This window comes from Vulpes vulpes, chromosome 13 (assembly GCF_048418805.1).
Source record: "Vulpes vulpes isolate BD-2025 chromosome 13, VulVul3, whole genome shotgun sequence".
NCBI lineage: Eukaryota > Metazoa > Chordata > Mammalia > Carnivora > Canidae > Vulpes > Vulpes vulpes.
Genome location: NC_132792.1, coordinates 26,665,376 through 26,691,837, shown reverse-complemented (window position 1 = coordinate 26,691,837; position 26,462 = coordinate 26,665,376). Strand labels below are relative to the sequence as shown.

Genomic DNA, 26,462 nt, shown 5'->3' with positions numbered 1-26,462 from the left:
ATAAGGTGGGTTACAATAGCAGCAGCCAGCTTAATACCATCCTAAGTAATAGTAGTCACGAAAGTATAGCATTTATGTGCTGGTCATATTTTTATAATATCCAATAAAATAAAAAATCACTAAAATGACAATACTGTCACAATCCTCATGAAATTTTCTATGAATCATCTGTGGGATGTTGATTGATCAGTGGGACACATTGGCTTAAAAGGTAAAACCCAGACTTCAGAGTCCAGGACATGCCAGATTCTTTATAATCTCATCTCAGTTTCTATCTTTAGTTTTTTCCTATTATATACACATTTTTCCCGATTTTCTTGTTTTTTTTTTCTTTTTTTTTTTAACTCTTTAACTTCTTCACTTAGAATACTCTCATACCATTTTGCACATACTTTTCCTGGAACATTATTATAAACATTATTATATTTTATATACTTGGTTGTTCATATGCATTATTTCTTATAGACTGTGCTTCTTGCTGAATATCTGCTTCCTGGCTTTATGAAGCCAAGCCTTCAAGAATTACTATTTACTATAAATAATGCTTACAAACATCAATGATTTTTGAATTTTCATATTTACACAATTAAACACAAGAAAATCCTTTTTATTCTATTGCTTGACAATAGAATTATGATATACTCATTAGAGAAAATTTAGGAAAGTCTTAGAAATTCCTTTCTGCAAGGATTAGAATCTGGGATTGCTTTAAAGTAATTATTTGCTTTTGTAAGCCAGGCTTGTGAATTCATTTACCATACAATTTTCTTAAAAACTTAGAACATCCAGTCTGTTTGGTCTTGTGAGTTATGTGAAAAAGTTTCCATAGCCAAGGATCTTGTCAATTTACTGGAGAATCTCTTCATTTCCTGATCTCTGTCCTTGGCCCTTCATTCTTTCAGCAGTTGAGCTGAAATAACTTAGCATTAGTTAGTTAGAAGCTTTGCTTTCACTGACAGAGAACTCTAAAAGTGAGATAATAAAGAAAGGTCACCATGAAGCCTTATCTTCAGCTATTTAAGCTACAGATGCTGCTGCCTTGTCCAATCTTCTAAAGCCCTTGCTTACTGGACTCTGTCAATATCTTACTGTGGTTAGTGGTCAGAGAGTGCCTCAGAGCAGGGCTGGTCCATCTCTGCTTGCAGATTCCTTAAGTCTTGCTTAGTTTCGTCCCATTCCTTGGTACCTTGCAAAAAGCAACAGTAAGTAGCCAACATAAAAAAGTTCTCTGAAATTTTCTAATAACTTTCCCTAGATCTAGAGATGCAGGAAATAACATTACCAGCTTTCCAAATGACCGTTTTACCAAATGGTCTGCCATGGCGTGATCAGATTTGCCAGGTCTCCCTCCTGTTTCTCACTATGTGTTGTCCAATTCTGACTCGTGCTTCCTATCCTAGGTTTTGTTACTGTTTTATCCCATTTCTAGGTACAGATTTCTTTATTAGGTAGGAATATAACCAGTAGGCACTGAAGCTCAAGTGAGAGATAAACTTATTTTGCTCTGTTATAACAATAGGGAGGTAGGTCTAGCAAGGTGGCTAGATGGCTCTGTAGCACAAGATCGTTGAAGCACCCAGGTTCCATCTGTGTTACTGCCTTGTGTTACTGCCTTGTCATCCACTGTTATATTTAGGTGCCTGTGGAATCCAAGGGCTCCGGCAGTGGGTAATTGCAAATGCTAAGGGTTCTGTTTCTAGATAATGAGAACTAAACACTAGCTATATCTGCATGCTATGATTTATTACTTATATATATTAGGTCTGTTCTATTAATCATGCAAGTTGCATATTGGTCACTCCATTGGTTTGAAGATCTAGTTATTCCTGACTAGCCTTTGGTCTCTTTAGAAAATATTAACTTCAGATTAGGCAGGTTTATCCAAAGTAAGAATACTTTGAGGGGTGTCCCAGGGTGTAGGGTCTGTGCAGAATTTGTTATTGCTTATAATGTCTGGGGCTCCCAAGGAGGATGATGGCATCAGTAAAGGGAAAAGCTAAATTCAGGAGGAAAACAGTGGAAAAGGAAAAAACAAACAGCAACAACAAAAATAAAAGCACTAAAAAGGAAACGATTAAAAATCCTGTACAGTTATTTGTTTGTTCTTTTGTTTTCCTCCCAAATGCGTCTGTGTGGTAGCCCCAGTCTGGTAGATTACATAGATAGAAACAAACATTTATTTAAATAAGAAGTGAGGGACACCTGGGTGGCTCAACGGTTTAGCACCTGCCTTCGGCCCAGGGCGTGATCCTGGAGACCTGGGATCGAATCCCACATTGGGGTCCTTGCGTGGAGCCCGCTTCTCCCTCTGCCTCTGTCTCTGCTTCTCTCCCTCTCCCTGTGTCTCTCATGAATAAATAAATAAATAAAATCTTTAAAAAATAAATAAGAAATGAAAAAAAGAATACTAATGATATAATGATAATACATTGTATTTGTATGGCATTTTAGAATTTCCATCTTGCTTAGAAAATAAAACCTAACTTTTGACAGAATGACATGGAAAGAAGCGGCGAAAAAGGGAGGTTCCGAAAGAGAATTATCTTTCAGGTAAGCAAGTGCTTTTTACAGAACCACGTGTTAATTCATCAATTTTGTGCAATGAGATGACAAAACTCCAACCTTCCTATGAAGGAAAATAGATGAGAACTTTTATTGATCTTGATCAGGAGGATAACAGTGTTGTTGAATAAACAACACAATAAGAGTATTTTCTTAAATATAAAGACCAAATGAAACTGATCTACATTTATCCATGTAACAGTTTTGTGAGCTTCTTTGGAGATACATCTCTTTTAATACAAGCAAAGAAATAACGAGTGCCCTTTGTAATTATGCTGATATAAGGACAGACCAAGTAAGCCTGAAAGAGGAAATCCATCTAGAATCAAATGATTACATGCAGTGTGGATATAGAATTTGATTAAAATTTTAAATGAGCATTTTATTTTTAATAATTAAAATGTAATTCGGAAGGAAATTTTAGATAACCCCTATATTTCATTGAAATTGTGACTTTCCCATCTCTGCAATTTAAAAGACTGCATTATTAAGCATTATTCATATCTTGATCACCTTAAGTATCAAGTGAATTATTTAGAGAAGTAACCTGAGACTTTCAGTGAATCATGTATATCTCCTTTGCATGACTCAATTTCTTTATTCTATAGAAGAGAAATAATATATATTTTGATGCAAGATATTGTTAAAGACAGAAACAAATGGACATATATTTCAAATCACTTCATTTTGAGAATAAACTTCCTTTTTAAAAAAGATTTTATTTATTTATTCATGAGAGACACAGATAGAGAGGCAGAGACACAGGGGGAGGAGAAGCAGGCTCCATCCAAGGACCCCGATGCAGGACTTGATCCTGGGAATCTGGGATCACGCCCTAAGCCAAAGGCACATGTTCAACTACTGAGCCACCCAGGAGTCCCATAAACTTCCTTTTTAAGAGCAGTTTGTGATTTACAGAAAAATTAAGAATATAGTGTAAAGAGTAATCACATGCAGCATCACCAAATTTCTCTGATTATCAACGTCTTGCTTTAGTATGGCACATGGTTACTCTTCATGAAACAATATCAACGCCATATTATTAACCAGAGTTCATGGTTCACTCATTTGTCTTCAGTTTTTATCTACTACCCTTTTGTGTTTCAGGATTGCTTTCAGGATACCACATTACATTAGTGATGTAAAAGAGACAACAATCATTTAGATCTTTCATCCATTTTGAGTTTATCTTTGTGTATGGTGCAAGAGAGTGGTCTAGTTTCATTCTTCTGCATGTGGATGTCCAATTTTCCCAGCACTATTTATTGAAGAGACTGTCTTTCTTCCAGTGGATAGTCTTTCCTCCTTTATCGAATATTAGTTGACCATAAAGTTGAGGGTCCAAAACAAACAAAAAAAGAGACATAATCATTATGTCTCTTTTGGCCCTGCCTGGCTGTGAGGGTTTCTTATATTTTCCCTTGTTTTTGATGTCCTTGAGCATTTTGAGGGTTGGTCAGGGATATTGCAGGGTGTTCTTCTCTTTCAATTTGCCTGATATTATTCTAATGATTGGGCAGGGGTTATGAGTTTGGGGGAGGCAGATCATAGAAGTAAAGTTTCATTTTCATCACATCATATCAAGGGTACAAACTATCAATAGGATTTGTGATTATTGATGTTGACACTTAATGGATGTGTTTGTCAAATTTTTCCACTGTAAATCTTTTGTCTCCCCTTGTCCATGCTGTAATCTTTCCAAGAACATCTCTATGCCTAGCTAACACTTAATGAGTGTGGAGCTATACCACTTGTTCTTTTTTTTTTAAATTAGAAAAACTTTATTTTTAAGATAAAACAAATACTACAAACACACATCCGAACACAAGTGAGTAAGTTCACTGGGTTTTATAAACGAGAAAGCTGCACTCAGGTGTTGGTTAGAACTAGAAACATAAAGATGTCCCCTGCTTCTGATGGCATGGGTACAACATGTGCTTATCTAAGAAGTTGTTTTGTGGTGGCATAAACGTGGAAATATATGACAAGAGTGAAGTGATACAAGAAAGAAATACAGGTGGGTGAAAGCTTTAAGACCCTTCCCACCACCCTAATGTGCTCTTGTTTTGCTTTGGGGAATTAAAGCAATCTGCAAGTCACCTTACAAAGAACTTAATGTCCGAGAACACTTTCAAATACCTAAAAGAGATTCAAGATGGTTACTTATACAGGGAGGTCAGTAGGAGAAAATAGTTTATGTACTCAGAACCCAGGTTTCACACAATTATGAAAAGAAGAGGCTGATCTAAGTAAAGACTGGTCTTATTCATGATGTGCAGGAACTTCTCATTGACTTTTCTATCTCCATTGCGATCAGCTTCATCGATCATTTTCTGCAGCTTCTCATCAGTGAGGTTCTCACTCGACTTCTTGGCCACATGCTTTAGATTTTTGAATCTTATCTTCCCAGTTTCATCATCATTTCAGAATTTCTTCTTTGGTATCTTTCTCAGATATTTTCTGAGTCATCACAGTCAAAAAGTCACTAAAGTTCATTTTTCCTGTCCATTCCCTATCGATTTCACTTATCATTTTCTTTCTTTTTTAAAAAAATTGTTTATTTATTCATGAGAGACAGAGAGAGAGAGAGAGAGAGAGAGAGAGGCAGAGACATAGGCAGAGGGAGAAGCAGGCTCCCTGCAGTCAGCCTGATGTGGGAATTGATCCCAGGACCCCAGGATCATGACCTGAGCCAAACCACTCAACCACTGAGTCACCCAGGTGACCTCTCTTATCATTTTCTTGATCTCTTCTTTCTGGGGTTCCAAGCCCGGTGCCCTCATTGCCATTTTAAGTTCCTTAACATCTATGGTCCCAATTCCATCAGCATCAAAGAGATCAAAAGCTTCCTGGGTTTCCTGTTTCTGTTCTTCAGTCAGCTCCAGCTTAGAACTCATCCTTTCCTTTGTCGATGGGTAGATGATGCCATGCTTGTCTGCCTTTGCTGATGGACTCCACTGCCCTTTGTTATGACAACTCTATCCCTTGTTCTTTAGGACAGAATAGCTACATACGTTATTTGGAATTTTTCTGCATGGAAGATTTGTCTCTTGTTTCTCATTTATTCATTTATATAATCATTTATTTTATATCAGTATGAACCCATAAAAGTTTATTTTATACTGTGGGTTATAATATAATGCTACTTAATTTACTTTGTTGCTCAGATTACTCAAACTTTGGTCACTGGAAGCTCTTATAGTTGACTTCTGTGCCCTTCTGACATAGACCCACAACACGTATTTGTTTTTTTTTTTTTTTCCACTTTCATCCTTTCTGGCATTGTAAAGTGCTCTGGGTTCATCTTCTGTATTTCCTGCCTCAGGCCTAGAGTCAATGATTTTTCTAATGACCTGTGGTTCTTTTTATTGGAGAATGGTACTAGAAATAGTCTGCTAGGTGTGTTCTCTGCTGTTGGAGCCTTGTTTCTTTTAGCTCTGCCAGCTTACTGAGCAAAGAAGTATATGTGTATTTGCTAACCCATTTATGTATACAAATATAAAAATATTGCTATACTTTATTCAGCTAAACATGGCCTCCTACTGATATGTCTAAGACTAATCAATATCACATGGATCATTCTAGCCCCTGCTCCTTACTTTACCTGTAAAGTTCCTTTCCAACAATGAGTAACCCAGCTGCGTCACTTGCCATCTATTTATTTACTTGCCCTAGTCTAATATAAGTGTATAGCAGCATTAAAATTGTGAATGCCTAAAATTATGAATCCCCCATGGCGAACAGGTTTGTCCACTAGATTGCAACCCTGATGTGCAATTTGAGTCTTTAGTCTCAGAACCCATTCATTTCCAAACTTAGTTATGTCAGCACTTTTTCTCCCATCTTCTTCATAATATGCAGAGAAGAAGAAGAGAGAACTGCAGCTCTCCCTTGAGCCTCCAGTCTGATGGCTCACTGCACTCTGCAGATTTTGAACTTGTGAGTCTCCATAATAGTGTGAGTCAATGACTTGAAATCTCTCTCTGCACACACACACACACACACACACACACACACACATTCTTTCTCTCTCTCTCTTTCTCTTTCTCTTTCTCTCTCATTCTCTCTTTATTGGTTCTATTTCTTTGGAAAACCCTTGTCTGTCCTAGTGTTGAAGATGAAAAATAATTGAATGATTTATAAATCAGATAAATCTGAGTCACAGTGACTTAGATACTCATTATAGTATATATTTTTTTCAGTGCTAATAGCTCTTGTGTTCTTTGTTTTTCAATCTTAAGTAGTTCCTATCCATGCTCAGTATAGCTTAACCTCAAAGGCTAGATTAGGGAAAATGATAGCAACATTATGGTATGTGGGGGTAGGGACATAGGTAGGCTACGTCTAATTATATTTCTAGATTTTTATCATAGCTCTAGAGAAAGAACATCTTTGCTGGTTTACAACTTATGTGAGTTGTAGTTTTCTTTAGTAACTGCAGAAGTAATTACTATGAGATTCAGGAGCATATTTTTTTAAGAAGAATGTTTTCTTTGTGACATTACCTTATGCTTCCCCTAACTATAATACTGAGAAACACCCAATTCTATTTGGCTCTAATGCAGAATGATGAAAGAGAAGAAATAGATGATTTAAAGTGAAGTAAACCAAGGGGTACCTCTTGGGTCCTTCCCTTATGGTATAGCCTTGGATACATTTTTGTGCATCTAAGTACTCTGGTTTCTTCACTTGTTTACATGGTATGATGGTTAATTTTATGTGTCAACTTGATGAGGCTATGGGGAATGCAGATATTTAACCAAAATTATTCTGAGTGTGTCTGTGAGGGTGGTTCTGGATAAGGTTAATATTTTAAATTAGTAGCCTGAGTAAAGATTGCCCTCTCTAATATGGATGGACCTTATCTAATCAGTTGAAGTCTTAAATAGAACAAAAAGACTCAGGGGAACTCTTCTCTGAACTGAGACATTAGTTTTATCCTGCTTTTGGAAAGAGACATTGTTCTTTTTATGTCTTGAGCCTGTTGGCATTCAGCCTGGAGCTATACCATCAGCTCTCCTAGGTCTCTGAATTGTCAACTACAGATTTTGGGACTTACCCTTCATAATCACATTGGAGCAAAGTCCATATTATAATACATACATACATACATATATATATGACGTATTGAATATATATACACACAGATACATACATGTCATATATATATATATACACACACACAAATATATATGCACACACACAAACACATATATATCTTATTGGTTCTATGTCTCTGGAGAACCTTGACCAATAGTTTCTTTATATTACTGTTTTCAAATACTAAAGACACTGCAGTAAGAAATACATTTTATATAGTGACCCAGTAACCATTCCACTGACATATATGTATACATATACATGTAAGATAAAGTTTGCCTTTTCTGCAAAACCATTTTCATATCAAACATCATTTTATCAATATCTATTAGAGCATAAGAAATATTCTGAAACCAACTTTCTATAAATTAGAAAATAATTAACTTAAGATAAATATGTCTGGCTGTCCATAATATACAAAGATAAAGTCATGTACACTGTATATGCCTCGTTGAGTTTTTTCCTTCCATTTCTCCATCTTCATCAAGGATGAAAATTCTGAGTCAATTAAGTAAGTTGTGAATAATAATAATTTTCTCTCTGTTTCACAGTAAAAGGAATGAATTAATCTTAATCTAAAATCACTATAATATCTGGCAATCACTTTTCAATGTAAATAAAGAATGAAATTGTAATCATTGTAATGAACTCTAACAATAAATGAGTTGTAATAATTTAGTCCTTTAGGTGTGACGTTTAATTCAATTATTTATGCAGAGTTTTGAATAGTAAATAGAATTTTCTTCTAAAAGTTTTTCTATTTTCCTCAATAAAGGAATGATTAAAAGTTTGAGACTGAAAAATAAAATGTAAATATATTTCCAATTTTATTTCATTCAAACCTCCTTCATTATTAATGCCCTCTTCAATGTGATACAACATATTTTGGGAACATGTGGAAGATAGGGTTGATGACTTTGAGTCTTGTTTGCCGTAATAGTAATAATACTTTTGGAAGCCTTCACATATGTTGACAATATTGTTAATTTCTCCCTCCAAAGTTTAGTCCATAACGAATGCTTGAAATGCCAGTTAAATATACCACTTTTATTACCAAAATACCACATAGAAAATATCTGCCAACTGGAGTTGCTTTACATTTAGAAAAACGTGAAATTCACTTTTGAGCTCCCAATCTGTCAAGAATTTTGAGGTGTCTGAGATTTTGCCCTTTTCCTAGTAAAATCCAGGAGACTCCTGGGGCAGAGATGAAGAACTTATTACTCATGGCAAATGAGGTAGCATGAGCTTCATATTTCTCTTGCTTCCCAAATCCCATGGGGGTGACATGAAAGTGGCTGTGGTCAAAGCTGCACATGCAGTAGATGTGTGTGTCACACTTAAGAAAAACATTAATTTTTTTAAAGATCTTATTTATTTATTCATGAGAGAGAGAGAGAGAGAGAGAGAGGCAGAGGCACCTGTAGAGGGAGAAGCAGGCTCCATGCAGGAAGCCCGACGAGGGACTCGATCCGGGGACTCTGGGGTGACGCTCTGGCCTGAAGGCAGGCGCCAAACCGCTAAGCCACCCAGGGATCCCCAGAAACGTTAATCTTTTAAAAAGCTTCAAGTAAGCATGTCCAACCTCTGGCTGAAAGGAAGGCATTATCTCTATTATCATGGACATCATACAAATTCCCTTGTCTCAGAGGAGACACCATCTCTGTTTTCCAACATTTCATGCCATCCAGACATCCTTGAAAAGATATTCTGGAATAAAACTATCTGTGTTTCTGTTTGCAAGATATACAGAAATGCAAGAGACACATGGCAAATTGTCTTCGAACACAATCTCAGGAAAGTCCTGGGACAATCAATATATTTCAGGGTGATATAAGAAGTTTAATTAATCTTTGACAAAAATATTAGATATCATCTTATCACTAAGTTGTACAGTTTTGAATTTTCCAGCTACTATATCATTTAAAAAATCATACTTTAGATTTCCATACATACTTTAAAGAATAATTTTTTTTGAAAGTCATGTGGGGACATATTAACAAGTCAGTTTGTGGTATTTTGCGATTATTTTTTCAATTTCCAAGTTTTAAATCTTTCTTTTGCGGACATCATTAAAATTAATATATTGTAATCTGTTATTTTTATTGAGGTTTGTAAATGTAATAAAATTATTTTCTAAATTTGTCATGATCAATTTTTTTTTTTAAAGCATAAAGTTCAAATGAAATGAAATAGAAGTTTGCTGAGGTACAGAGTAATTTGTTTCACTTATTGTCACTACTTACTCTTTAAGTCCCAGTATTATATTTTAAACATATTCTATAATTTTCATGTTATCTTATCATATTTAACATAATAAAGCAATCTTTTTATGGACAATTTGTTTCAATTTAATTAAAATAGAACTCTGAAAAAAAAATAGTACTCTGACCATCAGCTAAGAGACTGTCATACTACCATAAACCTTTTAAAAAATGCACAGTAAGTTTGTAACAAAAATCTCTTTGGAATACATGATTTTGCCACTAACAGGTAAAAATTATTTTCCTGATTCACAAGCCACTGTAAATTATGGTAATACAAAATTAAATTGTGAAATCTTAATATGCCAGTTATAATAGACAAAATCAAGAAATAAAATTTAATCATTTTCCAGCCAATGTGTGCTTCCAGTGAGTGCATTCCTCCCAGGTCTCCTTCCCAGTCTTCTTACAATCTACTGCAATGCTTTTTTTAATGATGTTTTTATTTCTTCCTCTGGACTTGTGAGGGGTGCTTACAATATGCTATGCTGTGTTGTTTTATATTCCATCTTATCCCATTCTATTCTTCTATTCTACTTCCATTCCATCCTAGTCCATCCACTTCATTAAAAAGATAGTAGTCTCAACTCAGTTTATTTCATCATCCATTAATGGTTTTTGATATGCAGTTAAAAATATATATATATATCAGGCAGCCCTGGTGGCGCAGCAGTTTAGCGCCGCCTGCAGCCCGGGGCGTGATCCTGGAGACAGTGGATCGAGTCCCACGTCGGGCTTCCTGCAAGGAGCCTGCTTCTCCCCCTGCCTGTGTCTCTGCCTCTCTCTCTCTCTCTCTGAATAAATAAATAAATAAATAAATAAATCTTTGAAAAAAATGACACATTTTATATGTTAAAACAACAAAAGTTGTTCCCAAATCTAAGAGTAAGAGTCATGTAATTAATTCTAATAGAGATATTGTTTTGGATTTAAAATGATAACAGAAAAATACTACACAAGTATAAAACATGGGTATAGTATATATTTTAGAAAAGTTACATTTATCTGACCCTAAAATGTATGTTTTCTTTGATCCACAAATCTACCAGTCTTCAAAATTTGAAAGAGGGAAGCAAAAGACTGTTGTTATATATTCTTGCCCATTCTGATATGGATTGGATAAATTGTGTCACTTTTTTTTTTTTTTTGGTTTCTAGATCATAAATTATCCTGTTTGTGCAAGTACCAGGTAATTAGTTCCTCCCTCTGCATATATGTAATGTCCTTGAAAGGATGTCAAATGAAATTAAATGAAAAACTCAAAAAAAAATAAATAAATGAAAAACTCTTGTTTTGGGGCACCAGGATAGCTCAGTCCATTAAGTGTCTGCCTTCAGCTCAGGTCATGATCACAAGGTCCTGGGATAGAACCCTCTTTGGGCTCCCTGCTCAGTGTGGAGTCTGCTTGTCTCTCTCCCTTTGTCCCTCCTCCCTCCCATTCTCTCTTCCTCTGTCTCTCTCTCTCTCAAATAAATAAAATCTTTAAAAAAAAAAGAAAAGAAAAACTCTTGTTCTGTGCTCTGAAAAACAGTTCTAGAAAATAGGTGTCAGAAATGGGTGAGAAAGATCATTTTGCTACTTGAATTATCAAATATATTTGCTAACGTTTCTCTGAAGATTTATTATAAGATAATATGATGAATGCCAAATGACAAGATAAGATCTATTTGTCCATGCATTGAGGATGTGGAATCAAACAAATTGGTTTGAGTTATTAGCACATTTTATTAGTTGGTGTGAAAAATGTATCGAATATTTTAAAAGAAGAATAGAAGAGTAATAAGTTAAATAATTTGTTAAATGTCCAGTGATGATACATTTCTAAAACTTATGATTACAAAGTTAAATATTCTATCTTTTAAGTTAAAAAAGAAATCCCACTGTTATGCAATGTAGTTTTTGCAGGGAGTAGTTATTTTTCTTTGTATGAAATCTTTAAGATAATTAGCTTATGTGAGAAAGGAAGCTAGAAGTACAGCTAGAGGTACTTTTTAAAAATCTTTTCATCCATTTATTCTTTCTTTTTCTGATGGCTTGTGGTCAAGGTGGCACTATTGTATATGAAATGCTTTTGTTTGTTTTTTGTTTTCTTTTTTAACTTTGGGAGCAAGGCTTGTTGAAATGAATTTCCTACAAAGTATAGTTTCCATAGCAACTGTAACTGTCTTTTATTTTCACGTGTACCATTTAGAATTAGTTGACAATAATAATTATAGACTTTAAGATAAAACATTGGCTGTACAGCAAAGATGTGTATAAAGACATGGTTTCAGGAAAATTGTCCTGGTGTGCAGAAACTGAAATTACTTTTTAAGGAAGATTTGGTTTTCTTACTTAGATGATTGAAATTCTACCTATATATTCAGTGTGATTATTGCTATGTGCCAAGAAACATCTACCTCCCATAATTTGAAAATCTCATTTGTTGTCCTATATTTTTTATTATTTCTCTCTTTCCCTTTGTCTCTTTCTGTGTGTGCGTGCATGCACCAAACTTGTCAAAACTTTTGTTTAGTTATTATTTCCTTGAAAATAACTTGAGTATTGAACAATAGAATAATGTAGAAAATTTATATATGACCATTATCTTCCTTTAATTACAAAGCCGCTTAGACTGTAGACATTCTAAAGAAGGCATGATAAGTGGCATATAATTGGAAGAAATGTCACTCAACTTAGAACAGGAAAAGAAAATCCAAAAGTTAACCTGTTACTTCACATTTAGTTGTATCATGTTGAAAGCTAAATGTGTTTATCTACCTCAATGGTTTTACATGAGTTAATACATAAACATCAAAGTATTTTTCAGAATAATTGGATTATTACTAGTGCTTTATTAAAATACTATCATATTCAGTGTGATTGTCAGAAACGAATAAAAGAGGATTTAAATTATTTTGAAATCTCTCCCTGAAATATCCTTTTATTAATGCTATTTCCTTGTTGAAATATAAAATTAAGTAGCATGGTGATAATTTTTTTGTGTGTGGTCCTAAGTTTACTATTTTATTTTATTATTTATATTTTTAAAACTTTTTTATTGGAGTTCAATTTGCCAACATATAGCATAACACCCAGTGTTCATCCCGGCGAGTGCCCCTCCCCCAGCACCCATCACCCGTTCACCCCGAATGCGATAAAAATTTTGTGCAGCATAACTAACTTTGGTGCACTTCAGTACACAATAGTGATAAAAAAGGAAGCATAAGCAAATGAGAATTCTCATTATAACTCTTTGGATGCAAGGGTCCAGTGGGGTAAATAGTGTGCTGTGATGAGATGCTGTGGATAGTGGAGGAGGTAGAGGATGACTACTAGCTGCTATTCTGAGACCAACTGTAGCAATGAATGCTCTAGTCACCCACCAACTCTTTTTTCTAAATTTTCCTTTGGAAAGAGAGACCCATGGTATTCATGGAGGGGCGACTTCTGAAGATGTGTGGAGAAACTGACCCAAGCAGTTCCGGGGCTTGATGTTGGTGGCCATAAAAATCCACTGCTCAGATCTCCTGCTGAATGGAACATGGTTGACTGACAGGCTGAGCTGTCGTCTTCTGAGTGCAGGGCCATTTCTAAAAGAAATGGACTACTTTTTCTCACGACTCTCTGTCAACTTGGTTGACATTTTCTCAGAACTGGCCTATTATCAGAGACTCTTTTTTTACCCAATCCTTCCTCTTCACAGATGCCAGATTTACATCATGATCTGAAGGTTCTTCCCACCTTCCCTAGACTCCTGTTTATCCTTCAAAGGTCTTTTTTCCCCCCAAGTAAATGTCTTACATGTCATCAGTATTACAATAGTCACCCATCTTGGCATCTGCCTCTCAGGGGACTTGAATTAACATAGACTTTGAGAAAATATAAATAATTTGGTGGTAGATGTGGTAATCATGAGATATGCATCAGACATTCAGGTGTAGATATGGAACAGGCAGTTACATGCACAAATCTGAAGATGTAGGAAGTGAGAGGAGAGGGCTAGTCTATAGATAGAAATTTGGGGGTTGACTATCAGTGATATATTTAAGCCATGAAACAGGATGGACAATGTATATAGAGAGGAGAAGAGGTCTGAGGATTAAGCCCTGATTGAACATCAACCAGAAAAGATGAGTGAGCTGGGGGTCAGGGAGAAATTGGGAGAGTGCAACGGGCAGAAAGTGAAGAAGATGTTCCAGGGAAGTTGCTAATCCTGGAAAATGCAGCTGATGAATCAAGTAACATGAATTTTGAGAATTAATGATTGAATTTAGCAATGATGCGGTAATTGCTGACCTTGAGAAGAATGATTTTAGGATATGTAGGGGGGAGGGGTAATTTGAGTAGATTTTCAAGAAAGAATAGGGAAAATACAGTGAATATAGAAATGAGCAAGTGAGTATAAAAGTGCTGTCAAGGAGTTTTGCCATAAAGGAGACCAGGGAGTAGGGTGTTTCCTAGAGGATGACATAGATTCTAGGAGTTGTAAAAATTCATTTGTTTGCTTTTTATTTTTAAGATGGGAAAATTAATCAAGTTTATATGTTGATAGAAATGATCCAGTAGTGAGGGGGGAAAATAATGGTATAATAGGGAGAGGGGATAGGCTTTTTGAAGCAATGTCTTAGAATTGGAGAGGAGAAATAGGATGGACAGTTTAGTCCACATAATAGGAGGGAAGGCAAAGTGAATAGGCACAGGTGGAAGTAGGTGGATAAATGTGGGTGTCGGCCCTTGTGGAAAATTTGATTCTATTTTCCGAGTGAAAGTGGAATGAAAAGGAGGTGTTAGAGGTCTATATTTATCCAGAGAGAGTGAATACATTCAGGAATTGCAGTATGATTGCCTTGCAGCATTAAGAACCCATTTGGGGTTGTAGTTGAGAATGTAAAATGAAAGCAGTCTGCATACATTGTTTTTTTTTTTTTTTCTGTACTCGTGATCAGCTCTTTGGGGGCAGCCACAAGTAGGCAGTAGATTGGATTTAATTAGGACTTGGGTCTCACTGATTCAATACCAAAAAGGAAGAGAGGAGATTGAGGAGATAAGCAAGGGAGTGATTCTAATATAAGGCAAATGAGGATGTTTCCCATTAGCCCTAAAGACATATCACAGAAGCAATTGCCAGTGAGGTTTATGAGTAAAATTCTCCTTTGTGACATTTTTATTTCATGTATCAGCATGGCTTGGAAAGAGGTTTGGGGGTGGTGGTGCTCTGTGAAGGAAAAATCACCAGGAGAAGCACTAAAACACATCATTTGCCAACCTATATCTTGGACCTGAATTGAAGGATTGGTAAGACAGAGATATTAATGGCTAATATTTCAAAAGAATAGGCTTTTCATGTTAACAAAATATTTCAGCGGAAATGTTTGCCAAAGCATTCATTTTACCCAATGATAATATTTTGCTTGGATAACTTGGGCCAGCATATATATTTTCTGCAAGAGCTTAGTCAAAAGATTTTAATCAGAGTAAGAATTCCACATTGAAACACAGCACTGAGATTTCTATCTCAGTTAACTTCTTTGTGCATCTAATACATTATACTTAATACTAATTTGCATGAAAATGATAAATGCAACAATTCTTTGTATATATAGGGAAAAAAACATTAAAACATGAACATCATGCCACTTCTACTAGAGATGCCATAGTGATTTCTTAAAATTGTTCTTTTAGGTGCTCAAGCATTACCTCTGTGCACACAAATGTTTTTAATTTGTGTCTCTAAATAGCTTAAAGAAAGCCAATAATTCCATTATTTATATTTCCAAATTAAATACATTGTTTTATAGCAATAATTCTTACATTTATGAAAAATATCAAATGTTTTTTAAATGAAAGGATATAAAATTATTTCATATGTTACTTAAATTAAACTTGGTTTTCTTATATGTACATTGTTGAATAAGTACGCTGATATTTTATCTAACAGCAAAGTTTACTAAGCAATGGTATTTAAAATTTCCTTTTGAAATGTCCACATCTTGACAAAATATATACTGCTAACATACCACATCTGTGAAGAACATGTTTAGAATCTTTGGTGGTAGAAAAAATATCTCTACGGAATACATACAGTTTTTTCATTTTTCATTTTTATTTTCTAGCTATTAATTATTCTAAAGATAATGTTTTTCTTGTCTAATAATGACTATAAAGCATGACAACAACTGTTCCTTATAAGCACCATTCCACCTCTGAGAATAAGCTGAAATTTTTCTTAAGGCATATTAAACCTCTCCATCCACAAGAAATTGGCTTGCCTGCTTATGAAGTGAATCCCTATCCACAAGTTGTGTGGCAATAATGAAAGCTATGACTTTTAGGAGTATCATTTTCAGGGGCCAGCACATTGGGATTCATTCCTGGCTCTGTCACCTATATACGGGGCATGTGAATTTAAGTAGGTTATTGCACCTTCTTACGCCTCAGTTTTTATCATCTGTGTTCCCCTCACATCCTCAAATAGAATATTAAATAAAAGAGAATAGGACTTACTCTGGTATAAGAATCTCTAGTGCCCTCCACAGACAGGTTCTAAATGAATATTAGTTGAATGAATAGATGTAATAAACTAATACTTAAAATAGTATAGTAATAATTGTTTAATAGGGACATTTTGGGATTAATGACACAATACATGATGAGTATAGAGCACAGACCTGCCAGAGCAACTATTCTTAGTGGGGAGAGTTCTAGAGAAGCCACGGTACGTTTGGCTTCTGTATCTAACTTCTGTTTCACCTTCAGACTACAGATGGAATTTATACTAGAATTAGTGACCCTATGCTATGCTTCAGCACCTGTGAATTGTGTAAGAGGGAAAATATTTATTTTATTACTATTCATATCTCCTAAATCTTTCATAATATTTGGGAGAAGTGGAAACAAGCCAAGTGGATTAAAATATTTTAGCATACCATCTAAAACTCATGACATCACTGAAAATGTTTTCAGAGCTTAAGCATGCATGCCAGAAAACTAGAAGTATTATATGTGATATTTTTTAAGATGCATATTTAGAATTTTTATATATCCAAAATCTGGATGCATTTTTATAATCAGGGGCCTCTTATAATTGACTGGCTTCTCTCTTCTTTCCTTCCTTCCTTCCTTCCTTCCTTCCTTCCTTCCTTCCTTCCTTTTCCTTCCCTCCCTTTTTTTTTTTTTTTTTGGTGGTTGATAATATAACAGGGTATTTTAAATAGACTTGATGAACTATGGTATAGCCATATATTAAAGCAGTATTTCTCAATGTGTATTTCTTATCACCACCCAACCCTGGCAAAGAGCTTCTTAGGCATTTTTTCTAATTTTCCACCCCATGACATTTTAACACCATAGATATAGTCTGTATCTGTTCAGGTACTGCATCTATATATGTTTTATGAAAAAAAGGATTGATATTTTTGCCCCCAAGAACCAATTTCATCCCCTTGGGGGCACTATTAAACACACTGAAAATGCAGGTGTTAAAGTGATACTCCGTATCACTCTTAGTTTTAAAATATCCTTTACTAGAATATTGGGAATCATAAACTAATTCTTAGGTTTAGAACTTTTGGTTTTAATCATATAACAGAATGTCTAGGAATTTTATTATTGTCACGGAGGACTGTCAAATGCTGCCAAAATGCGTGCAAAGTTTGAACATTTGCTATTTGCCCCAACAGTCAGAAAGCTATCCATAATGTTTTGTTAACAAATTAAAGATCTACAAGTTCAACCAGTGATATCATTCAACATATCATTCTCATTTTATGAAATAAGACTGTTTAATAATTTCAGTGTATATATTTAGGATATTCACTACTTCACCTTTACGTATTTGTGATTTTTAAAGACATTTGAACACTACATCAATAAAAAGAGTTTTTAAGACCATCTGATTTCCCAGGGGTACAGAAGACTCTTGCTTTATTTTATTTATTTTATTTTATTTTATTTTATTTTATTTTATTTTATTTTATTTTATTTTATTTTATTTTATTTTTTAGACTCTTGCTTTAGACTACACTACTGCACTCAGTGGGGAGAATGAGGATGCACAATTCTTGAAGCCTCTATACAGCACTCTTCTGTGGCTGGCTAAGCAGTTTGGGGATTCCTATCTCCAATAATAAGGATAGAAATCAGAACTTAGTCCCTCTGTGACCAGTGGTTTGCACCAGAAGGAAGAGGGGGTCACCATCTATGGTCATCAAGTCAGGATTGTTGCTTGCAAAGCTAATTTTTGTAATTAACAGCTTTAGCTGATGGAGAAAGGAATGATTTATTTTTTTGGAGAATGTCTTTAAATGGCAAAGTTGTTCAGTATGTTCCTAAATATTCATTTTTCTCTGGGCTATGCAGTTTAACTCCCATTCTCTTACGTTAATGGTGCAAAGAACTTCTATGATTCGTGATACATACATTTTTTAACTTTGTCATAGGTATTGTATTATTTTATATTTGACAATTCAGACATTTGACCTACTTGTACTGGGTGGTGTTAAATGACTATTTTTGAGACTCAGTGTGCAGTTCGTTTGGGAGATGTGAACTATTCTAGCAGACCAAGCAATAGATTGGTAAAAACTAACATGGATAGTACTCAAAAGAGACTCTTCAACAGTATACAGACATCCATATCAAGGCTTTATCAGTTGAGTTAGTTGTACACAAGCTTTTGTAAATAAATTGCAAGTGAATTCAAAACCAGAAATCATCTCCTCCACTGCTCCTAGTACTTGCCCTTTCTCTGCCTTTTAACCGAAGCATCTCCATGATACTCCGGGCATAGACATCTCTCAAGTTAACACTGATGTATGAATCAGTGGCTATATTCTTGGTCAGCTTCTTCAGTGCTTCACGCTGTCTAACAGCAGCTTCCTTCAGCTTTAAGGTGAAATAGCAAGCGGAGAAGCGGTCGTTAATAATAGCGATAGGCAAGGCCAAGACAAGGATTCCTGATAATATACACATGAAGGCCACGATTTTGCCTGTGGTGGTGTCTGGTCTAATGTCCCCATAGCCTACAGTAGTCATGGATGTTGTGGCCCACCACCACGCACAGGGGACGCTTGTGAAGGTTGTGTCAGGAATGCTTTGCTCAGCAAAATATTCCACAGTTGAAAATATAGAAATTCCCACAGACAGAAATAGGAGCAGTAGGCCGACTTCTTCGTAACACTGGGTGATCGTCATCCCGAGCGAGCGTAATCCTGTAATAGAACAACTGCCGTCAATCACTGGCACTCCTTCCTCCCCTCATCACCTTCCACTTCTCTCTCCTCCCCTCTCCTTCCTAGCTGTCCGCCCACAAACATGCATTTCATATCTAATACGTCTCCGGCCTTGGGCAGTGTCCTGGGGATACAGAGATGATAAATCACAATCTCTTTCTTCAGGGAGCTCATAGTCTGATTGGTAGGGCCAGATTTAAAAGGGTAGAGAGAAATATAGTTAGATTCTTTCATCCACTTATGTATTTACTAAATACCTACTATTTGTACAAAAAAACCAAAGTGAAAGATGAGACTGCAAGGCAGGCAGGGGATGTATGACAGGAATTATACTTTTGTCCATAAAATGGGAGGCCTTTGCAGCATGGCAAGTGGAGGGCTCACTTGGCCAGACCTGCATTTCAGTGCATCACTTTGGCACACTTTTCTAATGCCAGTTTCAGGCTGTCTTCTTACATTTTATGTGTCTGCTCTACTCACTCTCCTAATGAAGCTGAATATAACCAGGGCATTATCACCTGAAAGCCAGAAGCAGTAAAAGATGTCCACCATGAGCATGAAGTGACGCAGCAGGAGCAAGGTAGGTACCAGCAAGGTACCAGTGACCGCACTGACATGAGAACATCCTATGCACATCCACAGGGTATTCTTAAAGGTTAATCAGGAGGCATTCCTGAATTCCCTCGACACCTACTGAAAGTCGTACCCCTAGTACCAAAGCTACAGGGAAACATTTCTCTTGAGTACAGAGAGTTTCTGCTTTTCCGTAAGGGGACAGACCTGACTATAGATTATTCCTTCACTGCAAGAAGGTATGGGGAGTGCGAGCTACTGGGAAATCCACTTACTCTGAAGCATTGGTGCATTCCCTACTGCTATTCTGAGTATTCAATGAACCCCTGGGAGACCTACCCAAGAGAGTCCAGCTCCATCTCCAAGAGACTCAGTTCTAAGAAGAGTCAGATGAGCCCATAATGGGACTATCATTTAAATAAGGTATCTCCCCTGACACTAGAGTTCCCGAACACTGCAAAAGGTGTATCCAGCATTTTGAAGTCATATCAGCCTGAAGTCACAGTGTCTCTAAAGGTCAAAGCAATACCTCCTAGAATTATTTTCATTTTTATTCACTAGAGACTATTCGAAATTGCATTAAAATGCCATTTGTGCTCTCATTATTTTTAAAGTTTGTTCTTAAATTTTTGAGATATTCTTAAACTATTTACCAGCTATTTTTTAAAGATTAAGGAATATTGATTTTGAGGTTTAACTTCCAAAGACTTTTTTTTTTTTAGAATGTGTTAGAATACTTTTTAGAAAACTAACCTTGATGTGTCTGCATTGAACTGTATTTCTGAAATACACTGAAAGCATATAAGGAAAAGCAGTGTTTATGGAGACTGTTTCCATTTCAAGATGAAATGTTCTAAACCATTTTGTATGGAAACACAGAGTGGTCTTGAATTTCTACATGCTACATCTATTAACTCAGATAATCTTCAAAGACAATATGAGATTGATGGAATTTTTATGCCATTTTACAGATGAGGAGACCAAGGGACAGAGAAGTGGCATATCCAGGACAAAGCTACAGAGCCAGGATTTAAACTTTGGCTCTCTAGCCGATCATTGTTCTCCTAATTGTTTTTCTATAATACCTCTCAACTTTTATTTATAGATCTACATGGGGAAATACGTCACCTATGTCTGCATTTTGCTAAATGTAATGCTTAAGATAAAATCATCAAATATTTATGTAAGCGTTCATATCCTTTCAATAAATTAAGGCTTTATTAATACTTTGTACTGCTCTGGAACTGAAAAAAAAAAAAACCCTTGAAGAGGTGACATTGCGGAAATTACTATTATTTTCTTTTTCTTTTCTTTGGGAAAAAATGTAGTCTTTACTGGGTGTTTTTAAATCGAATCTTGTGAGGAGTTTATAAATACTAGAAGAAAGCATCCTATTATGTGTGTCAGAAAACAAAGAGTGGTACTTCTAAAAGTTGTTGGAAACCCCATTATCAGATCCCTGCTATGTGAGACTAGTTAGGAAAATACACTACCAAAATTATGTTAAGTCCTAATTACTTCAGCCATGTGGGGAAAAAAAAAAAACATATTTGAAGTTAATTTCGCCCTATCTTAATAGGGAGACGCAATGACTTTTAGGTGACTAGTCAAGCACATATCTGGAGAAATAAGGTGGTAATAGGACTCTCTAGCTAAATTATTTGTATTCTTGTGTATGGCGTTAATATGTACCATATTAACATGGCATCCTACTCCAGTGTTTCTTAAAGTGCAGTCCACCAAAATCCCTCGTGAGCTTGTTAAAATGCATGCTCCTCCATGCAACGCCAAATACTAAAATCTGACTCTTCACGGGTCAGGTTTTAGAATTTGCCTTTTAACGAGCTTTTCAAGGGGTTCTTATTTTCATTAAAATCTAACCTAGGGAACACATACGTACTTCAAAACATCCGACAGCCACAGGACCAGGCATTGAGAATCGCTGCCCTCAGGAACACAAGGACCATCTTTAATGGATTTGAGTGGCTTCCCCTGACATTGACTATAACTTTCATGCACAACTGAGCGTTGTTTGGCATTTTTTCTACAGAGAGTGTTCATTAGATTTTCAAGGCTTTATATTAGCTAAGGAATTCCTGTTACCATCTCTCTCATGCATCTCAGTTTAGGGACAAGAAAATTCTCAGATACTAGATAAAGCATTTAATCAGTGTCTTCTGCTTTCTTCCAAAGCAAATATTTCCACTGTTTCTTCAAAAATTATGGGATAGGCCACCAGTGCCTGGTCATCTGACTTTTTGCATGGCTAGAGAAAGCCCTGCAGGGCTGACTTTCTTTTTTGCCAAGGAACAAGTTTGGTAAGCCCTTCCTTGGACACAGAAGAGAAACTGGCTTATGTCCCTATATATCATGAATAATTTATGCATATCTTTTTATGTGCTGTTTGTGCATATTTCATCTAGAAACTTCTAGAGGCAGAGTGTCTTTAATTTTTGTACAACTTCTGAGCAGTGGGTTAAAATAGAGGCCAACAAGTGGTCAAGTTGTTTTTTCACACATCTTACGGAAAGAAGGAATGGGAGAGGCATCTTCTCTATACCTATGATAACAATAATTCAAGGTTTTGCTTCCCAATACCGTTTTGGAAATCATGGTTGGGTAAAGGATGGGAGTTGGTAATTCTGAGTATCCATTCACAGTTACTTCTCTTACGCTTTAGTCAAGCACTCATGTTTATAAACAACGGCCAATTAAAAAGCATCACTGAAATTTGAATACCTGTGGAATGTCTGCCCAGCTTTAGCATGCGCAGAGCCCTGAGCAGCCTCAAAACCTGCACAATGCGCCCCACATTTTCCAGCTCCTGTGTCGTCTGGCTCCCACTCAGGCTCTCTACCAGAAGAGTGATGTAGAAGGGCAAGATGGCAAGGAGGTCTATGATGTTTGGCACCTTTCTCAGGAAGCGGCACCTGTCCCGCACGCACAGGAAGCGCAGGACAAACTCCCCGGTGAACCAGCTAATACACACATACTCCAGGACCTCCAGCAGCTGCAGGTCCAGCCAGCTTAATTCAGCTGACATCAGGGCCATGTTGACGATGGACACCACCACAAAGATGATGGAGATGACCCCAAAGATTCGAGCAGCTGTGGAAGATCCAGGTTTCTCCAGGATGTTCCAGAGCTTCTGGCGGACAGTGGGACAAGGTCCTTGTGAGAAGTCCTGTTCACTCTCATGTTGACTTTCCTGGTCTTCTGTGTCTTTCTTAAAGTCTAACGTTTCACTCAGCTCCTTTCTTCTGAAGTATCTTTTAGAGAAAACAACTTGGTGATTAGTCTCACTTTTTAAAAATACAGACGTAAAAAGAAAATTAAACTTAGCAATGAGGTCACGGTTTTTATTTTAGTAAAAGGCAGACAGTGTCCATTCATATTTCACCCAGGCTGTCTCCTGCCCACGGTACTCAAAGTTTCTCAGCTAGGATTATTATTTTTAAAGTGACGCTTTCTTGGTAGTTTATACAAAAGGATTTATACATAGCAAACCTACTTTAATGCTTTTTATTACCCATTTTTCTTGTAACGAGAACAGAAGTCTGCCATATGGAACTTTCTTGTGTGTGTAAGGGGAAGGTCTTCATGAGGAGAAATAGTACTCAGAGCAAGACAATAGCAAAGTCATCATCAAAGTCCCACAGACATTCACGGTCAAGGAACCAATTTTCTATCTTCTGTACTCAAAGCAGTTCAACACCCAAGTTTAGGGAGTGTTGTAGGTCTGATAGACGATAGCTCCCTATTGAAACCTCCATGTCTATACGTGGTGCATCTTTTGGATCACAGGTTTTCTGACTCATTTATTCAATCACCAAATAGGTATTTCAGGCCTGACCCCCTCTGCCTTAAAAACGAATATGGCACGCATTCATTCAAAAATAAATAAATAAGTAAGTAAGTAAGTAAATAAATAAATAAATAAATGGAAGAGGTTCAAAAAGGCCCAAGCCCAAGCTGTCTTGGACGCTTTCCAGATCTCGCCGCCACCCCATCTCAGAGCTCAGAGGTGGCCTCACGCACCCCTAGGCCTGGCTTCAGCGAGGCTCGCGCGACGCTCGTCCTCTGGCTCTGCTGCCCTCCCTCTGTGCCCCGCGCCCGCCTCCCCGCCCGGCCAGCGCGCCGCTGCTCTCGGTACCTGTCCCTGCAGCAGGAGTCGATGCTGAGCTCGTCGATGCCCCAGTACTGGATCTCCTGGAGGAAGGAGAGCGCGCACAGCTGCTCCATGACGTGCAGGCGGCCGGTGCGGTAGTAGTGCAGGACGTAGCGGAAAGCTTGCGAGCTGCGGTCGAAGAAGTACTCGTTGTCCACCGGGTTGGCGTCGTCGCAGAGCTCCAGGGGGCTGGGCACGGCGGCCAGGGCCCCGCGGCGGCGGCACGAGGCCACCACCACCGCCAGCTTCCCGAGGCGCGTGTGCGGGAAGCAGGACAGCGCCTGCTGCGAGAGCACGAAGCGGCTGCCGCCCACGTTGACCGTGAAGCAGTCCCCGAGCGCCAGGGGCTCCCCTTCGCCCTCGCTGCAGAAGACGCTGGACTCCAGCGAGGTCAGGGAGCAGCTGTCCAGCGGCGAGTCCGGCGGCGCCCGCCCTCGGGGAGGCAGCTCCATCCCCGCCGCCGCTGCCCGAGGGCGCCACAGGGTCGGGGGCGCGCCGGGGGCCTCGGCCGGGCGACGGCTACGGCGGCGACGGCGGCGGCGGCGGCGCGGCCCCCGCGGGCGGCCGGGGGTGCCCTGGCTGCCGAGGGGGCGCCCTCCGCCCGCGCTCCCGGCTCCCCGCCCCCTGCGCTCTGCCGCCTCCCGCCGCTAGGGCGCGGCGAGCGCGCGCGAGCGGCGCCCCGGGGCCCGAGCGCCGAGGCCGGGCCGGGGGCGGGGGGCGCGCGCGGGGCGAGGCTCCCTCCCTCGCGGGCCCGGCCGGGGCAGCCCTGCCCCGACTCACGCCCCGGCCCCGCGAGGTTGCGGCCGCGGATCAGCCGCCTGGGGCCGGCGCGGGCGGGGGACGAGGGCGGTGTGGGGCCGGGGGGCGGGGGACGCGGTGACTCGCGGGCGACCCCGGCGAGGCGAGGGGGCCGGCGGGACCCGCGGCAGGGGCGTCCGGAGAGCGGGGGGCGTGGCGGCCGGGCGCGCGCTCCTTCCGACTCGGGGGTCCGTGCTCGCCCGTCGTGCTTCTCGGCGGCGGCGGCGGCGGCTTCAGAGGCCTCCGCGGGAGGGGCCGCGGGGGGCGCGAGCACGCGGGGGGGCGGCCGCTCCTCGGCGCCCATTCATCCTCACTCCGGTCGGGCCGTCACTCACGCTGTCTTCTGTCTCCCTGTGGCTCTGGCCTCCTGGTTGAGGAGCAAGGATGAGGGGCGACGACTGAGCGGAAGTACCCCGGGGAGCCGCCAAGAACGCGGGGTCCCCGCGGCCGCGCCCCTGGCGGCCCTCGGGGGAGCCGCTCCTGCCGGGACGAGCGGGCGGTGCAGGCTCGTTCCCCGCACACGGCCGCGCTCTCCCGTCAGGAGAGGGGAAGGCAGGAAACGGCGAGGAGGGAACGGGCGTGGGCCGGGCAGGACTTCCAGTGGTAACGACGGCCGGGGGGGGGCGGCCGGGGCCCTGCCCGGGGGGCCGCGCCCCCGCCCACCTGTTGGCCCCGCGCGGGCACTCACCTGCGGCCCCGGGCCCAGCCGCGCCGCGCTCGGCCTCCCCGCGGTCCTCCCGCCGTGCACGTGAGCGCCCCTGGACCGGTCCCGGAGGGAGACTGCAGCGCGCGGAGCCCGGCGCCGGCGCTGGCTGCCTCTCCTCGCCTCGCCCCTCCTCGCCTCGCCTCGCGTCGCCTCGTCTCCCCCGCCTCCGGCTCCGGCCCCTCGGCCGCCCCCGCCCGCGCGAGCGAGCGGCTCGCGGCTGCCAGCACCAGCTGCGGGGAACGCTGCGAGCCGAGGGAGGCGAGAGCGGAGGAAGGGAGGCTCCCTGGGACTCTGAGTGCGCTGCTCATCCCGAAGACACCTCGAGGGGGGCCGACCTGTGCGCTCACCGACGCTCCAGAACACAAGTGTGGTCCCCCCGGGCTAGCGGAGTCCAGACTGCTCCGTGGGGCGTGCGCGTCGGGGGCCTCAGGACTTCCAGCAAGCACCTGGGAATCCTGCATTTGTCAGGGTCTTTGCAAGGGAGTGTGGAGCACATGACACACATATATATAGTGTTTTTCTCCTTGTAAGAAGTTTTAGAAAGTATCTGCCAAGAGATGAGCAGGCAGCTTGGTATAGTGGGGACACTTCTGCATAAACTGGCTTGAAACGACGCGGTTCGGTCCTGACCTGGTCCAACGGCTGTGGGACCCCCCGCGGTCGTTTACTCCACGGGCCTCAGGGCCTCTCGCAGCCACGTTTCACGCTTCGGTAAAAACACGCAACGTGCAGTGAGTGGGGGCTTACTTAGGTCGGCAGCTTCCGTAAGCTCCTTACAGTACCCCGTTTAATCATCATGACAATACCATGAGGTAGCGAGCATACCCATTGTACAGAAGGAGGAAATTGAGGCAAAACAGAGAAATTAAGTGATTCATTTAGGTTCATACAGTCCAAATTTAAACGCAGGGCTAATTTACCAGAGGCTGCCCTCATAAATACAATGCTTGGGACATCTCCTTTTTTGCGTGGCTTTCAAATAAATCAGAGTGTGTTTGCTTTTATTTACTTTTTTATTATTTATTTATTTTTGCAGACTTCTAAAGGAGGGCAGGAGTTTAATGATACCTTTTTCCTGA

General features: G+C 39.7%; 1 protein-coding gene and 1 pseudogene across 1 annotated transcript; both read right to left on the bottom strand.

Annotated features, from left to right (window-relative positions):
* Positions 1 to 4,778: 4,778 nt before the first annotated feature.
* Positions 4,779 to 13,496, bottom strand: LOC112916002 (uncharacterized; annotated as a pseudogene).
* Positions 13,497 to 15,041: 1,545 nt separating this feature from the next.
* On the bottom strand, positions 15,042 to 24,394 carry KCNV1 (potassium voltage-gated channel modifier subfamily V member 1). Its single transcript, XM_025993363.2, has 3 exons — positions 23,865 to 24,394; positions 22,451 to 22,980; positions 15,042 to 19,117 (listed from the first exon to the last, which is right to left on the bottom strand). Exons 1-3 carry the CDS (start codon positions 24,329 to 24,331, stop codon positions 18,606 to 18,608), a joined length of 1,509 nt encoding a protein of 502 aa, XP_025849148.1. The 5' UTR covers positions 24,332 to 24,394; the 3' UTR covers positions 15,042 to 18,605.
* Positions 24,395 to 26,462: the final 2,068 nt, after the last annotated feature.